The sequence below is a fragment of the Caretta caretta genome, chromosome 5 (genome assembly GCF_965140235.1).
Source record: "Caretta caretta isolate rCarCar2 chromosome 5, rCarCar1.hap1, whole genome shotgun sequence".
Taxonomy (NCBI): Eukaryota; Metazoa; Chordata; order Testudines; family Cheloniidae; genus Caretta; species Caretta caretta.
This window is the reverse complement of record NC_134210.1, coordinates 26,619,551-26,638,570: the sequence shown is the minus strand read 5'-3', so window position 1 is coordinate 26,638,570 and position 19,020 is coordinate 26,619,551. Positions and strand designations below refer to the sequence as shown.

General features: G+C 38.7%; 1 protein-coding gene across 4 annotated transcripts in view; it reads right to left on the bottom strand.

The window, feature by feature from the left end:
* NIPBL (NIPBL cohesin loading factor) overlaps positions 1 to 19,020 on the bottom strand; it is a 295,876-nt gene that overhangs the window by 106,246 nt on the left and 170,610 nt on the right. For 3 of the 4 annotated variants that reach the window (XM_048849291.2, XM_048849294.2, XM_048849295.2), the window contains exon 10: positions 4,936 to 6,507. The exons of the other annotated variant lie outside the window; for it this stretch is intronic. In XM_048849291.2, the coding sequence (XP_048705248.2) occupies positions 4,936 to 6,507 (1,572 nt within the window). The remainder of the gene's footprint in view (positions 1 to 4,935; positions 6,508 to 19,020) is intronic. 4 annotated transcript variants of the gene reach the window in all.

Genomic DNA, 19,020 nt, shown 5'->3' with positions numbered 1-19,020 from the left:
TCAATATGGGATCCAACAACCAAGCAGGATTCTTTATTTCTCACGCATCACCCCCAGAAATAAATGTTCTGAAGGCCAAAGTATACCTCTCACTGACACCAAGAGTTCCATTTCCATCAATAAGTTTGAATAGATGTAACTGTTTGCAACTTCAAAACGATTTTGATGTCACACAAGTACATTTCAGGAAAGATGTGGGCAAATTGGAGAAAGTCCAGAGAAGAGCAACAAAAATCATCGTTAAAGGTCTAGAAAACATGACCTATGAGGGAAGATTGAAGAAATTGGGTTTGTTTAGTCTGGAAAAGAGAAGACTGAAAGGGGACACGATAACAGTTTTCAAGTACATAAAAGGTTGTTAAAAGGAGGAGGGAGAAAAATTGTTCTTCTTAACCTCTGAGGATAGGACAAGAAGCAATGAGCTTAAATTGCAGCAAGGGTGGTTTAGATTGGACATTAGGAAAAACTTCCTGTCATAGTGGTTAAACACTGGAATAAATTCCCTAGGGAGGTTGTGGAATCTCCATCACTGGGGATTTTTAAGAGCAGGTTGGACAAACAGCTGTCAGGGATGATCTAGACAATGCTTAGTCCTGCCTTGAGTGCAGGGGACTGGACTAGCTGACCTCTCGAGGTCCCTTCTAGTTCTATGATTCTATAAGTATAATATTGGCTCTGCAGTGTTAGTGGGAATAAGTATCAGTAAAAAAAAAATTAGTTGCTTCTGTAGGAAGAATACACTTAAGGAGCAGTTTTAAGTAAGATGATGCCATTTTTACACAGTCACAGAACAGCTGCACAGAGTGTTATCAGTGTGTCTTAACAGAAACTTCTGGGGAGTGGTTAAAATCTCCTTTGTAGATCTAGCCAGAATCTGAAAGCATTCAGTACAAATACGGTATCCATGCTGATTAATCCTAAAATGGTCTAAATATGAAAAATGGTCCTCTGCACTAGACTTTGTCAAAGATTCTTCGGTGAAACCACTACAGTTTTTAAGACAAGCTCATGTGCGATATGACAAGACCCAAAAAAAGGTATTCTACACAAGTCTCAAAAAAAATCCCATTTGTCCTATGGAGAGTAGGAAGCTTTTCTCAACCAGCATCAGCGTCTACAGAACTGAAGCCTCTATTAAAAATAATTACATTTATTTTTGTTGTGGTGGCTTCCAAACATGAACTGAATGTAAACCAAATCACCAATATTTTCTTAAGTCTGCAGACAGTTCCATTTCCTTTGTGGCTGCTCTTTATTTGGCAAGCTGCTGCAGAGAGAAAACTGCTCCTTTCCAAATTCTATGAGTAGCCAGGAAACTGACAAGAATCAGCTCAATTTCATGCTGCAGCTCAAGGGCACAGCTATGAGCAGAAACAGAGGCAGACACTGGAGCTATTGACTGGAAAGAACGAAGAACTGGAATCTGGGTAGAGGAAGGATTGCAGATATAACCCACTCACCGCAGCCAGACTACTGAGGAGAAAGAAGAATACCAGAGACCTCACACACAACCCACCTTTGCAGTAAGAGACTTTGGAGTAGAAGGGGCTCACAGATTTTTAGACCAGAAGAGAACATTATAGTAATTTATTATTATTTGAATAACACAAATCATAGAATTTATCCAAGCGATGCCTGTATCAAGCCCATAACTTCTGGTTGAGCTGGAGCTATCTTTTAGAAAAAACATTCAATCTGTGAACGGAACAGAGAAAATGTTCCTTTTTCCTTCAAACAGCCAGAGGGGATTGGAGGGATGATTCAAATTTATTAATGGCCTACTAGCTAGAGGCCTATATGAAGAACAGTGATCCCAAATAAAGGTTCAGGATAACAACTTGGAGAATCCCAGGAACCTCCTTTTTCCCAGCAATGCCCCTATTTTTTAAGTCTTTGGCTAACAGGCTTATCCCTCTGTCTATTAGGAGTCTGTTAAAATTACACAAGCCCATGTACCTGGGATGGCTGTGCAGCAGAGAGAAAGCTTGATGGAGAAAAAACTGCATGTCACTAAGGATTTGTTTAGATGAAAAATTGCACCAGTTTAACTAATGGTGTGATTTTTAAATTGATTTAATTTGACAGCTGCTAAAAGCTGTTTGGACACTTATTTCAGTTGAAACCAGGTTTATTTTAGGTCATCTTAAATTGATTAGGAAAATTTTAAGCTAAATTTAAATAAACCAATCAAACTGAATGAGTATCTATATAGGGTTTTGCAGCAGTTCAACAAAATCTGTTTAAAAATTAAACCAGAGCAACCTGTGTGCATAGACAGGCCTCAGAGGTTTCTTGGGGGGTAGCAGAAGAAGAAAGGACAAGGAAAATACGGGGAAGGAGGTGCAGAACACCATGTAGGAATTGTAAGAGAAATAGACGAAAGTTAGTGGGGGGAAAGAAAATGGACATTGAAGACAACATGGGAAAAGACTCACCACAACTTATTATATGATAGAAGAGAAAAAAAGCTGAGTGAAACCATGCAGGAAAGTAATGAATAAACAAAAGCAAGGGTGTTATCAAAAGTTACATTTATAAGAATGTCTAACAAATTTAAAAATTAAATGTTGTACACAAACACAGAACAATAAATTCCTTTAAATTGGAGAAGGCATAGTTTTGGGAAATGGCACAAGTGTTTTTCATATTGGCTAGGCAGAATCCTTCAGCCAGCAGCTGCCAAGGGAGACCTTTAGATCTAGTTATGAGTGTTTTCAAACACTGAATTACACCGAATTATTCAGCATCACACATCATAGAAACAGATTGTCTATAAGGTTTTCAAATGTTAACATAGAACACACATGCAGAATTTGAAGTGCAAAGGCAGTTTCTGAAAAATGTGGATGGCCACATGTCAAAAGGTTTATAAAAGAAACCTAGTCACTTTAACTACAGACTCTCCATCGAGCTTATTTCCAGTTCTCTAAGACTATGAGTCTAGAAACAAAACTGAAAAAACTGACAGATGCTAGTTCAGGGATTTACATTTTTCCCCACTAACAGAAAAAAACGTTTTCACTTTGGAAAAGTGACAATATATTGCATGTGTCTATATATGGAATATAAAAAGGGGTAGTTTAAGTTCTATCAGCAAGAGTTTAAGATGAATGCATTGCTCATGTGTGGAAAAGCCATTAATCGCTAAATGGGCAATTTAATCACCACTAAAAAGTGTCATTACAACCTTTAGCCACCATGTGTTCTCTACATGCCACAAATTACAGAAAATCTATTTTAGGAATATTTTAGAGGGTGCATATATATAAACTGCAAAGGACTCAGAGGGAGCAAGAACCTCTAAAAATTATCTAAAATAGATTTTCTACACATGACAAAATTATGATTTCGAAGTCCATCATCTTAGGCCCTTCCAAGAGTAGTGCTGGATCCCATCAGAAAGCATAGAATATTCCTTCGTCAATGGTATAAAGCTCCCATTTCTAATCTTTTAGGCTGAGATATGAGACATAAAATTGTGATTTTTCATTTCTAGAAAGGTTTAGTTATGGTTGCAAGACCCAGCCCTAAACCTCAGAAAGATAACTGTGTGAGGAGGCAGGAGTGAATCTCACATTTTGGAGATGAGAAAACTTTTCACTGGTAGGTTGATATTTAAAAAAATATAATTGGTGTTTTGAGCAGCTCAGAGGTTTGGAGAGCTAAAATAAACTGTGAGCAGAGATTAGGTGTAGCAGTGAAAGGTGCATGATAAATTTATCACATGGTTTTTTGGTTTATCCCAGATATCTCCATACTTATGTACACACATGCACAACACACAAAGAGCATTACTTCATCTTACTGAATCAAGACAGCTTTATAAGAAAATGTCTAAATGTCAAATCTGTGAGCAATTAGATATGATGTTAGCTATTTAAGCAGCTATGGGCTCATATGTATAAATGTATGTATTTAAAAGCTTCTTCCACCACACAATTGATTTATCCTTTATTTTGTGGCCTGACAGACTTGTAGATGTTGACACATTATGACTTCTACAAGTTTTACATTCATTTAACATCTAAACACTTAAAACCATAATTTTTAACTTGATGGTAAGATAGCTTTCACAATGTGGAGTTATAGTGTTTATCATCTAAATGAGCACTAAGAAACAAATTTGATCAGTCATCTAAATGAAGTGTTAATTCAATACAAAAATCACCCACCTAAAAACATACAAGCTACATCAAATAAGATTCTGTCCACACTATGAATTCAACTATGTCAGCAGACCAGGTTATATATATCAATTAAAAGATCTTCAGTCTTTCAGCATAGATGGGATCAGACAGACAATGGTGTTTCCGAATTGAGCTAAAGGCTCAAGGCTAATACATTAACACAGCCATGCTGCTTTAAGCATACTGGGGGACAACCATGTAGTATGTGGGTTCCCGCAATACTCATTTATAGTGTAGATTGGTTAGATGAGTTTGCCCAATACAACTAGGTGTCCCTACTGAATCATATCATTCCATTCATTTTTTAAGAAGCTATAGATTCCAGGAATAGTAAAAAGTCTTAGGGCTGGATTATACGTGCATGTTTTGCACTGGTGTAACTAAATTGATTTATTTACCCCACTGCAATCCCTAATGTAGAGACACTTAAACCAGTTTAAATCATATTTATACCATATCTATACATGATTTAGAATTAAGTGTCTCTACATAAGGGATTTGCACAGGAGCGTAGTCCCATCGATGAAAGATTTCTAATATCGACAAGCCATTGCATAACTGAGATTATACAGAGTCAAATGGAAACCACTCACGTAATAAAACAGAGAAATAATTCATCAGTGCCAGTTCAATTAGCTCAAATTTTACAAATATTTATTCAATTTCTATCAATAGCAATATTAAAAAAAATTTAGGAAGAGAGGGAACTTCCTAAATGTAACACAAATTAACCTTAAAAGAGTCTTACCTTTATTTGATTTGGATGACTTGTTCTTGTTGGGTTTAAAACAAGAGCTCCTTGATTTATCTTCTCTGTCTTTAATAAATTTTTGTACATCATCCAAAGAAAGCTTTTGCAGAACAACTACTGGCTTAGCTCCTTTATTTAGATCTTCTACTAGCCCAATCTTCTCCACTTTGTCCTTTTGTTCACCCTTAATTTCAGTTTTCCTTGGCTCCTGAGTGACATTGCCATCTTTATCACGCTTGATTTTTGGAATAACAAAATGTTTCAATGCACCAGATCTTCCCCCCAACAAATAACTGGGAAACTCTGCCTTATTGTCAGTGTGTGGTTTATTACTATCCACTTTACTCTTATTACCATCTGTCCTTCGTTCATCCTTGCTGTTGGGTGATTTAAAACCAGGTTTATCAAGTCTTGATTTACTAGAATCTCCTTTACTTTCCTGTTTAATACGAGGACTGTCTGGTCTTGATTTTTGTTCCCCAGAAGAGAACCTCTCTCTTGACTCACCAGACTCATGTCTATGTTTTCTTTCTAGTTTCTCAGTTTTTGAACTATCAGATTTAATCCCATGTTTGGAGTCATGCTCACTTTTGCTTGAGGATCTCAAATATTCAGGTCTTCTGATCTTGGATGGATCTCCCTTATATCTCTCTGATTCGCCCCTGTCCTCAGATTTTTGTTTAAGGTTATCATGGTCACGCCTTGGAGTCTCAGGAATTGAACGTCCATCTGGTCTTTGTTTTGTTGGATCTGATCTACTTTCAGATTTTACCCTGGAGGGATCAGATTTAATTTCCTGTTTATGTTTAGATATTTCAGGTTTCCTCTCTGAAGACGGTTTACTAGAATCTCTTCTATTATCATGTCTATGTTTTGGCGTTTCAGGCCTGCCTTCATTCTTCTGTTTTGGCGTTTCAGGCCTGCCTTCATTCTTCTGTTTTGGCGTTTCAGGCCTGCCTTCATTCTTCTGTTTTGGCGTTTCAGGCCTGTGTCTTATTTCCTGTTTGCCATTATTTTGTTTGCCCTCATTTTGTTTCACGTCCATCTGTCTGTTCTCATTTTGTTTTGTTTCCATCAGTCTGCTCTCATGGTGTTTCACATCCATTAGTCTGCTGTCATGCTTACTTTCATGTTTACCTTCTATCTGTTTGCTCTCATTGTGTTTACTTTCCATCCATTTGCTTTCATTTTGTTGCATTTCCATCTGTTTGCTCTCATTTTGTTGAATGTCTGTCTTTTGACACTCAGAATCTGACTTTTTTCTAAGGGTCTCGGGATGGTTTTCAGGTTTAAGTTTAAGAACTCCAACAGGGTCTTCTTGGGGAATAAAAATAGATCCATCATTACACTGTTTTATTTCTTCAGGCTTTTTGATGGTGTCTGAATCCTGAGTTACAGTTGCCTGAGAGTCCACTCGTCCTGCTTGCTGAAGATCAATACTAACCATCAATGCTGGCCTTGACCCATTTCCTGCAGAACCTGTCTCCTGAGAAGCTGGTCTATTTCCTCCAGTAGCACCCCCAGCCTCCTGTGGATAAGAATCTTGTTTTCGCTTCTTCAAAGGCTTATCTGCAGATTGAAAGAAAAAAAAAAACACAATACACATGAAAGGATAAACCTCTAAGCGAAAGACACCCCCCCCCCCAAAAAACCTGAAAAACAGTCTCCCTACAGAAACACAGGCAACAAACCTACCCTATGAAAGTAAGTGTGTGCATATCTGTAAACACATTTTCAGTATATTCATGGATTATGGTTTAATGTTAAAAGAACATGAAAGATAACATGCAGCATTCATAAATCAGCAAATGAAAAAGTTAAGGTGTTCCTCCATAACCAGAATTGCTTTTTATGCATAGTGTAATACGTACTGCAGGACCCAGTTTGATTCAGTGCACGTAAAGGGAGGTGAAGAAAGCAGAGTTTTGTAGCGAACAAGGCATGGATTCTCTCTGCCCTGTTCACTGTGGTGTTTGGATTGTGTGCAAACAGTTTAAGGGACTAAAACTGAACAGTGAGAATAAAAAAAACTAAACTACCACCTCTGGAGAAGTACAGTGGAAGAGCTGAGGCCTGCACTATAATTCATATACACAAAGGGGCAGTATTGTGAATTTCCAAACCTGAATACTTCACGTTGCAAGCTTAATTTTTTAAAATATTATTTCTGAATGGAATATAAATATCCTCTAACTTCAATTACTTGATTGGACAATTAAGATTTCAATTTACGGTTTACAATTTACAAAATCAACATATACTTAGAGTAGAATCCTGATAACTTTGGATTTAAAAAAGCAGCACCTTGTCATGGGTAGATTATAAGAAGTCAATATAAAAATAGTATATAGCATGTTTATCATCCATTAAACCTAATTAATTACTATCAGGATTTCCCAACAAGGTATTCTAAATGAACATTCATCTGGTGGGTCCCTGAAGCTAAAAACTTTACTTGCAGTACTTCCCATACTTTCAGGTGTCACAAATCTTTTTGTATTTGGCAAACAAGACCTGAAATGTAAGGTCTGTTTTGTTTTTGTCTTTTAGCTTTTTAAATTCTTTCTTTGAATTTTCAGTTCTTTATTGCAAGATGGATTTTCCCAGCTTCACCTCAGTGTCAGAAGAAAAAAAAAAATCGACAAGATATAAGAGAGAAAAACATAAAAAGGGTAAGCTTCAAACTCTGAGGGTAGTCGGAGAGATGAAATAAAACTCTGCAAATTGATAATCTCCACAGAAGGAAAATTACAACCTCTGAAAGATTCTCACCCTGGAGAGTAAAAAGCTTGAAGTATCTTCCCTAAAGTTAAAATGAGAGCAAAGTTGTAACAAGCAGCAACATGGTCAACAGTAATAATGTGAACAAGGGATTTTTTTTCTCTTAATTTTTGTTCATATCTCTATGTACATATCTATAAAATGAGGACTCGGATGAATCTTAAAAATGCAACATCACATACAACATTCACGACTGCAGAAGGAAACAGCAAGCAGGTATAAAACTCCACACAAAAATTGGCTAAAACTGCAAATAAGGAACACTGGAAAATGTAAATAAAACTTTTTTTTTGAAGGTGGGAGAGCTTTACTTTAGAAATAAGTTCTGGAGCAAAGTGTTTGGAATAGGATTCCCTTCCAACAGCTGAAGACAAGCAAGAATGCATTGTAAATGTGTGAGGAGAAGACCACATAATTGGCTTTGGATAGGTCTATGAACGCTCTGGTTCCGGGCAGGTGGTTGTGATAACCTTGCCTCTGGTCAACTGACCCTTTAACCAGACTTCAGGTGATAGCAATATGAAATGAACTCAGACGTCCACTTGGTTATGGTCCTTTTGTTAACAGCATTAACCAGCAAATTGGTTTAAAAAGAAACAAAATAACGGTTGGAATTTCTAGACTGCACCAAGTAAGAATTCCAAAGACATTTTCACATCCAGTGTACAGAGAAGGGCCTCCCCAAGGTGGGCATCAAAGCATGAGAATAATGTGGGGAAGATGATGGGCTCACTAAGATGGAACTCTGACACCATCCAGAGAGGTCACGAGGGCCTGAAGCTCATTTACTCCACAAGATGAAGTCACTGACGCTAGGAAAATGAACTTCCATGAAAAAAAATTAACCTCAAAAGAGCTGAGTGGCCCAAAAAGAACTTTTTCTTCCGTTTTGTCAAGACCAGAATAACTTTTCATGACACAGAAGACTTTATAACAGGAGGCTAAAGAAGTTTCAAGCCCCTACAAACTTGACAAGAAATTGCAGAGAAAAAGGTCTACCTTCAACTAGGTCATAATAGGCCAAAAGAGCTGTTCAATGTATCTGGGAGGATTTAGTCTAAGTTGGACTCAAACAAGCAAAGAAGGTGGTCAAGCAGTTTTTGCATGGAAAGGGACTGGCAATCTTCTTTCTAGACATTGCAATCTTCAGTAATGTTAAGATGACCTGACATTAAATTCCTGCCCAAGTTTCTTAGACAAGAATAGAGACCATATCTTATTACTCATATCCAGATGTGGCTGATCTAGGACTGTGGCAAAAATGTTTCCCAGTTTTTAAATACATTAACTGACCAAGCTCCATTTGGACTGGATCTGGAACTATTAGGTGGATGGGGAGAGAAAAGGGTATGTATATACTGGAGATTAGGACAGATTAAACAGGAAGGAAGTTAAGATGACAAATAGGAACGGGAACCGGTGTTGGAGGAGTAATTTCTGACAGATGTCCCCTGGTTAGGAGTTACTGGTTGATGGGGTTTATTGTTTTATATGGTATGTGTAGCCTACCTGCAGTCCTTATTCATGCACTCCATGGATTACCAATTCAATGTTGCTGAGAGGTTGCAATAAGGATTAAGGTGTTGCCATTAGACCTTATTGATGGTTCTTCCCAACCTTCTTCTCTTACATATCTGCCTTCAGCTAGCTGATTTAGTCCTCTATCTAGTAGGTGTCTATTTTTAAAGACATAATCAGTTATTTAAAATTGTGGATGAAACCTGACTAGATTACTTTGTATGCCTATTTGGCCAATTGTCTCCAGATGGATATCCGGGGTCTAGCATGAGCAACAGGAGGATCAGCAAGCAAGTGTGGTTCTCCTGGTTTTATTAAATCAGGAATGTAGGCAGTCTCTCACACTAAAATTGGATTTATGCAAGCATGTGGTCTTCTTGCTTATAGATCAAAAAAGAGAAAGTGGGAGTATTGCTAGGATTCTCTTCTGTACCTCACATTTTTTGAAGGTGACTAAGGAGGAAAGAATAGGAAAGAATCAGGAAAGATGAAAATGCAGACATAGGAAAGAATCAGTTGCTTATTGTTTTGGGTGATTGCGGATGGCTTTTGAATAGATTGGAGGGTCTATTATTGTTGAAGATCTGCTTAGACTATCAACTTCTTGGTGCAGGAACTGTGTATTTCAGGTTGTGGTGAGGTAGTTCTAGCATAATTTAGTATCCATTTAGTCCAGACTTCTCCAACTGTTTTCAGTGTGGGTTTAGGCTTGAATATGGCACAGAAATTGCTCTTAAATTCACCCATCATTCTTTTGTTCCTGAGAAGAGCAGAAGCTTGATTTAGATGATCATTTATCCAAGACTCTACAATGCTACCCCACCTATTCAATACTACTAGGAGAGGTAGTGAGATGGCCTGAGTACTTGCTTTCCAAGTATATGGCTATGGCTGGGACATGAATGACAGCTACCTACGTGAAACTAATCTGGATCAGAGTGATGTTGGTTAGCTGGAAAAAACACCAGAAGAAATAGCAGAGATGATATCTTCACAATTTCTCTTTCTCCAGGTTCACCACCTAGGAATTTTGTTAGCTCACTTGCATACATCCAGATAGCAGCAGTTAAAAGTCTGCATTTTCATCTTTGCTTTGTAAGGAAGTTTAGACCTTTCCTATCAGATATGGATTTTGTCACCCTCTATCCATGCTTGTCTCATCTCCAAATTTGGGAGTGTACCTAGCTACCCAAGAAGCATCTGTCTGTCCACAAACATGATCTCTTAACAGTAATTTCCCACTGGAACTATGAAACTATAACAGAAGGGAGCCTACCTCCCACCTCCCCAAGCAGCAGCAATGTGAGAAGCTGGAAGTAGCAGCAGCCACTGCCAAAGTTAAAAGAAAAGGAGGACTTGTGGCACCTCAGAGACTAACAAATTTATTTGAGCATAAGCTTTCGTGAGTCTCTAAGGTGCCACAAGTCCTCCTTTTCTTTTTGCAGATACAGACTAACACGGCTTCTACTCTGAAACCTGCCAAAGTTAAGTGACTTAGTATTGTTTAAGACCATTACCCAGTGCTAAGGACACGGCCCAAATTATAAAATTTACAGAGACAAAACACATTCAGTGTCCTGTGTTCTCCAACAAGCTTTTGTCTGTCATTTATCTCTGCCTACGTCCAAACAAACAAACAATCAGCACAATCTGACAATAATGAAGCAAAAATTAGTTTACTGTAGGTCAAGTACATCCCTTAGGCTTTGAGATTTGAGCTTCTCCTACCCAATAATACCTGCTGGATGAAAGACCCTCTCAATAACAGAGATGTGGTGGTAGGGAAATCAGACGTGCTTATGAATTTTTTTCTTGGAACCTCTATGCCTGACAGTCAAAAAATAGGAAGCCCCTTTCCCCCTTGAATGGAGAAAGGGAAGTTCTTATGGATCCATACCTGGCCTTACAAACTGCCACTAGCACCATCTTCCAGAATTATAGCTTCCAAATTTGAAAAAAAAATTATATAAACTTTAGTTTTTAATTAAAACTACTTCAAAAAAATTCGATTTGCAAGAAACTTATGACCTTTTTTATAATACTCCATTTTCTCAGTCACACTATTATGGTTACACTGAAAATTCTCTAAGTGAGGATCCTGCTGTTACGTACAATTTAATTTAAAAAAAAAAAGTCGCAGGTAGGATCAATAACCTTCTTGGCTTCTTACTGTCAAATACTCAGGATTACAGAAAGGCAAGCTTACCTATCTATACAATAACTGGAGTTCTTAGAGATGTTTTGTCCCCATGGATGCTCCACTTCTGGTGCGTGCGCATTCCCTATGGGTAAGGGCCTGCTAAATTCAGAGTCCATTTTGGTAAAAAATTGGACAGGATTTTAAAAAGCGTAAATTTCATGATTTCAGATATTTAAATCTGAAATTTCATGATGTTGTAACTTTAGGGAGTCATGGGATATCATACAGGAAGATCTGGATGACCTTGTAAACTAAAGTAATCCTAATAGGATGAAATTTAATAGCGAACAGTACAAGGTCATGCATTTAGGGATTAATAACAAGAATTTTTGTTATAAACTGGGGATGCATCACTTGGAAGTAACAGAGGAGGAGAAGGACCTCGGAGTATTGGTCGATCACAGGATGACTATGAGCCACCAATGTGATATGGCCGTCAAAAAAGCTAATGCGGTCTTGGGATGCATCAGGTGAGGTATTTCCAGCAGAGATAAGGAGGTGTTAGTACCTTTATACAAGACACTGGTGAGACCTCATCTGGAATATTGTGTGCAGTTCTGGTCTCCCATGTTTAAGAAGGATGAATTCAAAATGCAACAGATACAAAGAAGGGCTACTAGGATGATCCGAGGAATAGAAAACCTGTTTTATAAAAGGAGACTCAAAGAGCTTGGCTTGTTTAGCCTAACCAAAAGAAGGCTGAGAGGAGATAGGATTGCTATCTATAAATATATCAGAGGCATAAATACCACACAGGGAGAAAAATTATTTAGGCTCAGTACCAGTGTGGACACAGGAACAAATGGATATAAACTGGCCATCAGGAAGTTTAGACTTGAAATTAGATGAAGGTTTCTAACCATCAGAGGAGTGAAGTTCTAGAACAGCCTTCCAAGGGGAGCAGTGGAAGCCAAAGACATATCTGGCTCCAAGACTAAGCTTGATAAGTTTATGGAGGGGATGATATGATGGGATAGCTTAATTTTGGCAATTAATTGATCTTCAACTATTAACGGTATATATGTCCAATGGCCTGTGATGGGATGTTAGGTGGGGTGAGATCTGAGTTACTATAGAGAATTCTTTCCTGGGTGTCTGGCTGGTCAGTCTTGCCCACATGCTCAGGGTTTAGCTGATCACCATATCTGGGGTTGGGAAGGAATTTTCCTCCAGGGCAGACTGGCAGAAGCCCTGGGGGTTTTTCGCCTTCCTCTGCAGCACTTGCTGGAGGATTCTCTGCACCTTTAAGTCTTTAAACCACAATTTGAGGACTTCAATATCTCAGACATAGGTTAGGGGTTTGTTACAGGAGTGGGTGGGTGAGATTCTGTGGCCTGCGTTGTGCAGGAGGTCAGATTAGACAATCATAATGGTCCCTTCTAACCTTAAAGACTATGATTCTATGATTCTGCACTGCTGCAGACAGCAGGCAGTCAGAGAGTGGTAGACCAGTTCTAAAGGCAGCGCTGCCGTCAGCAGCAGCACAGAAGTAAGGATGGCACAGTATGGTATTGCCACCCTTACTTCTGCATTGCTGCCTTCAGAGCGGGGCCCTCAGTCAGCAGTCACCACTCTCTGCCAACTCAGCTCTGCAGACAGCAGTGCAGATGCAGATGTAAGGGTGGCAATACCACGACCCCCCTACAAATAACTTTACAATCCCTCTATCCCACGCAACCTCCTTTTGGGTTGGGACCCCCAGTTTAAGAAATTCTGGTCTCCCTCATGAAATCTGTATAGTATAATGGAAAAAGTACACAAAAGACCAGATTTCATGGTCCGTGATGCATTTTTTCCCAGATGTGAATTTGGTAGGGTCCTACCGATGTAGGATGACCAGATGTCCCGATTTTATAGGGACAGTCCCGATTTTTGGGTCTTTTTCTTATACAGGCTCCTATTACCTCCCACCCGCTGTCCCGATTTTTCACACTTGCAGTCTGGTCACCCTATACCCATGGATCTGTACCTTCATCATACATATCCTTGTGCTCCACTGTGAGGGTATAATAGGAAGCGATGGACCTACCACTGCTTCAGTTCCTTCTAAACCATGAAGTCGAGGGGGAAGGACTCCAGACACAGAGGGGAAGGATGGCAGGTAATGGAACACCCATAGAGACAAAACATCTCAAAGAACCTCAGTTACTCTACAAGTAACCTCCTCCTCCCCCAAGTTATTGTCCCAATTGGAGCTCTACTTCAGATGACCCAAAAGCCATCCATGAATTATGGAAGGGCATTTTGAGGAGGCAGATTCAGTACAGACTGGACACCAGTCTCACCAAAGGCTGCATCTACCCTGGAAACATGCATGATAACATAGTGCTTGGAAAATACGCACAGACAACCATCTGCAATTAGTATGTTCTTAAGTATGGCTATAGAGGTGCAATGTGCCCTAATAGAATGGGCAGTCATCCTAGGTGGGGGGATGCACTCCAGAAGCTTTGTAACATTCTAAAATGCAACCTGAAGCTCATTTCAATAGTCCTTAGGTGGAATCTGGCATCCCTTCATTCACTCTGTGGTGCTGCGTAGTATCCAAAATATTGGGAGATTCATGACCCTCAAACCAAAAGATCAAAATAGCTGCTTGGGAAAAGTCACCAACTGAAGTAACACAGATGACGGCCCCTTTTTGTGGAATCTGGAGCTCTTCCTATGTGGTTCCAACTAGTCTTTGCAGGGGTTGTCACTTGAGTGGGCAAGACCATTGCGCTGTCTGCAACTTGTTATATTTCTCTTCATTGTAGGGATGTAGATGCCAAGAGATTGCAGGGTCCCGCTAGAGTTCTTCAGTGAGTGAAGGGATTTGTCTGTTGTATCATTGAAGAGCTTGGGCTCTTTGAAAGGAAGATCCTCCACTGTATTTTGGACCTCTGTGGGGAGACCAGAGGATTGCAGACAGAGCTTGATGCATAACTATAACATAAATTGCCAAGAACAATTTGTGTCAGCTGCATGTAGTGAAGCCTGTAGAGAAGCTTTGGCAATCATCTGGAGAGCCTGAAATGGTTTCTTCTGGTCTTGAGGCAAATAATAATCAATGTGAGTATTTGCTGTAATTAATAAAGTCATGCTTTTGCCATCAAAGCACAATAGATGACAACCCTGAATTGTAGACTGGCCAAAGAGTAACTCTCAAGGCCAGAAAAGTCCAAGCATTTAAGTTCTGTATCATGAGAGGTTGATCTGGATCAATGCTGTCCATTTCTCTCATTAACGGCATTGACTACCAGAGAGATATGATTGTTTTCCATAAGTGCATAGGAAGGATAAACACCAGGGAGGGAGAAGAGTTATTTAAGTTAAGGAACAGTTGTTGCCACAAGAACAAATGGATATAAAGTGGCCAACAAGAATTTTACGATTGAAATTAGATGACGGTTTCTAACCGTCAGAGGAGTGAAACTACGAAAGTTAGCTAGCGCACACTGTGACAATCTATCACTAGCCACAGATGGTTGAGAAGGAACTTGAGCAATGGTGGGTCTGCCCCTCCCTGACAAAAAAAATCTCTGTATGAAAGTGCATAGGTGTGTGCACACACCGTAGTGGAGCACCCATAGGAACAATAAATCAAAGGAGATCATGCCTTCTTAAGTCACTACTCTGGAGATCCATGAAAACACAAAAAAAATTTGAAGGAATTCAAAAACATTCTTCATCTTAGTTGACTGACTTTATGCATCTTTTGTAACTTTGGTGTTCAAACTTCAGCCACTTAGATCCATAGTTTTTTTATTATTATTTTTGCTGCAATGGCGGTAGCATATCTAGTACTTGACTAGCATATCATAGAGACTAATATTTTCCTTTCATAGATCCAGGTTCTGGTGCAGAACAAGACCTTGTCTCAGTCTGAGTGGTGGTTACAGATTATAAATCAAATGACAGCCAGGACCGGTGGGACCAATAAACTGCAGTCAGTCTCTGTGGCCTGCTTCTTTGCAACCAGTGGAGCAGGTGGGAAGCCACAGAGCAGTCCTTTGACCATCTTAGAGGTATGGCATCCAACTTCTCTACCTCCAGGTTTTTTTTCTTTTCAAGCACTGCTCCATTTTTTGTACTGTTCCTATACAAACAAATCCAACAAAGTCTGAAGAACTGATTGATCCAGCTACATTCTCCTGGGCATGTATCTTTCCTGCTGAGCAAAGAAAGGATGTGATGTTCTCTTTCTATAAAGTGCCCTGAGGGAAAAGGGAAAGTTTTTGTTCTCAAGACATTATCAACGTCATTTCTCTATGGAGTCAAAAAAAATGTTTAGCCTCTTGTGAAATTACATAGGCTATGGTGGTGGTATTTTCTGTGAGGATCAGCACATGATCAGGAGAGGATGTTGGAAATGAGGGAAGGCTAATCTGATGGCTCAGATTTCCAGTCAATTAAGTCTCCTTTCTCATCCTTGAGCCAATACCACTAGAGCCACCACAGAGTTCAAATGCACCCTTCATTCTTGGAAACTACTGTTTCTCCAATATTTGAGGTTACGTCCACTAGCAAAGGGACATTACAATTGGAATCAGCATGTATGTTCTTCATCTACCTGTTTGCCAGGTTTGCAAGACAGCAGTGCCAAATGAACGGTGTCCACAAAGGAAACCAGCATATCAGGACCTGCGGTAAGTATGGTGGCTGGATGAGTGGTGACTGGGTCATTTAAATAATCTTTTCTAGTTTCTCCTTCAAAATGAACATTTTTGTCCAGGACAGTATCCAGAACAACTGTAGGTCATCAAGTCTCCAAGGTTGCAGCTGACTCCTTACCCTATTTAAAAGGAAACCATGTTCCTCCAGACATGATACAGTTGCCATGAATTCTTACATGACTTTAGACAGAGAGGAATCGAATGGTTAGACATGTATGTTCTGTTCTCCAAGAGAATCATGTTGACAAGGGTCTTTTGTAAATACCCGTGGAAAGGTAGAGACCAAAAGAAAGAAACTGGTATTGTTACTGCCCTTCATATTAGCAGAATTGTGGGTACCTTCAATGGTTCTGCTGTATTAATATGCTAAGGTAGGCCTCTTTACGAATATCTTATAGATGTCACGAAGTCACCTTAGTTACATCATCCTTTCATCTTCTTTATCTATTTTGACTTTCTTGTGGATTTATTCAGACTTCAGGTCCATGATGCCTTGAGTGTCTCCATTCCTCTTCAGCATCTCAAAGGAGATAGATTCCATAGCACTGATCCCTGGATGGAAATAGGTTAAAGGCTGAAGAACAGAGCTAAACTTTTAAATATTTTAGTGTGAGTGTGTGTGTAAAATTAGTTTAGCATAGAACATCAAAAAGCCTTATGTTGCTAAAAGATTACTTGAATAAGCTTCCAAAGTCTCTGCAACAAGCAGACACCTACGGTCTGCCATAAATTCAAATCTGAAAGCAGAGGACTTTAGAAACTTGTGCTGAGAGGTGACTGCTAAAAGACCCAATCTGCTTCTAGTCACACAGGGAAAAGGAACATCCCATAAAGAGGGATGTCAGGAGAAAACACTGAGACTAAGTAGTCCCTCAGGTGATCTGCCTTAGGCTGAAGGAGACTTAAGAGCAGTTTTGCTGAATTCAGGAAGTTGAACAGCTTATTTTTGGAAGTGTGTTTGTAACAGGATGGTAATGTAGTTAGTGTAATTAGGAGCTGAAAGCTCACACAAGGCATTATAATTTTTCTTCTCCTGATCCTTGTAACTCCCTGCTCCTGTCAAGCTGACTAACGTGCCTCTGTATTGTCAGGGGCAATTTACATTAGTACACTAGAAAACTGCATGACAAACTATGGAACAGTGGCAGCCAAGCTTCAAAACCATTCAGACACTGTAGTTCCCTACTAAATCTCTCTCATTTTAACAGTTTAATGTGTAACCTACTTTAACCTCTCCCAAGAAATAGGTTTTCAAAATGTAAATGTTGGGTTCCATCGACGTGATCACTTTGTGAATGGGTAAAACTGTTTGGAAAAGAATAATTCTCCACAAGTACCTGAAAATCTAACATACATACTATACTTAGAATAGTAAGAAAATCTGAAAAAAAATGAACACAGAAGTTTAAAATATTGTTAGTACCTTAATGAAAAAATAATGAACATTTATTCAAGTACTACTTGTGAGAGACTGATTTACAACTTGGTTTATATCCAATAGCTTGTGTAAGTGGCAAACTCTTAAAAGTTTATTGCCAAATTGTTTTATGCTCCCCAACATTCCTCTGACAGATTACTGATTTTATTCTGACATCATCACACCTTCGATTTGAAAATACTTTAACTAATTGCAATGACATTTATGCTGCCTGATAATGAGCAAAGCCTACATCATGTTATGTTAATTAATATCAGAGTGGATTCAGCCACCAGTTACAAACTACAAAAGCAGTATGTTCATCTTGACTTGCAATAACTTTTTTTTAGCTCCACCTCTATATCATCACTTTCTCTGTTACACATGACTGCACAAAGAACACGGGACAAATTATTCGTTGGACAATTCCTTTTGTCACAAATCCTTTCCTCCCATCCTTTCAATAGGTACAGTGATAGTCCTATTATTAGGCCACAGTCTGAATGAGGCAATTTTATTTTATATCCTAAAATACTACTTTACTACTATCCTCAGAGACCAGATTCACACTTCAACAAACTTCTACTTGGAAGAGCCTACACTGCCATTGGAGATCTACACTATTTAAAAAAAAAAAAAACATTCAGAAGTGTTTTCACATGTTTTCTTTGCTCAGTCTGTTATTTCACCTTCTTTAAAAAGGGAAATTCAAGCAATTTTTACAGATAGACTAACATCTAATTTCAGTAAACTGAAATTCTTTTTTTCTACGTTATTACAATCACATCTATGTTAAACATCTCACTGTCTCCTATAAAAATAGGACACTAGCAAACTTTTTTCATTACCAATGCTACATAAGGACACTAGCTCCACCTAGTGTAGTGTACAGTGATACAAAATGCAGACTTCATAAAGTTTACCTGTCACACTTGCAAAATACATACAGCATCCTATTTGGTCTTGTTTTCTTTTTTTGTAGGGACACTAGATTTTTTAATATACATATTGCTCCAAGTTATCTTCCTCCCATTTTAAGTATTCACAAATGCCTCATTTCAACTTCTTCCTTGTATCTGTGAGTCTACTTTTGTACAGGATAAGTATACAAATGACAAAACAACTCATGTCTCTTTTTTTAAGGAAAACAAAGAATGATCTTAAGCTTCTACCATTCATTTTGTACACCAGTAGTACATTGCCTGTAGCTACACATTTTGTCATGAAAATGTATAGGCAATATTAAATTACACACAATGCCTCAGCAACATCAGTAATTAATTCTTATTGCTTGTGTTGTTGTTTTTTTAATGTAAAAGTTACATTACAAAAAGATTACTTACCAATAACTGTAGTTTTGAGTGTATTGCTCCTGCATATCCACACTCTTGGGATGTATGTGTCTGCTGCTTTCAGCTTGGAACCATCTAGAAAAGAAGTGCCCACAGGGGACATGCAAGTGCCCCCTCACAGATCGAAACACTGGAAGCAAATTTATAAAAGGGTCCAAG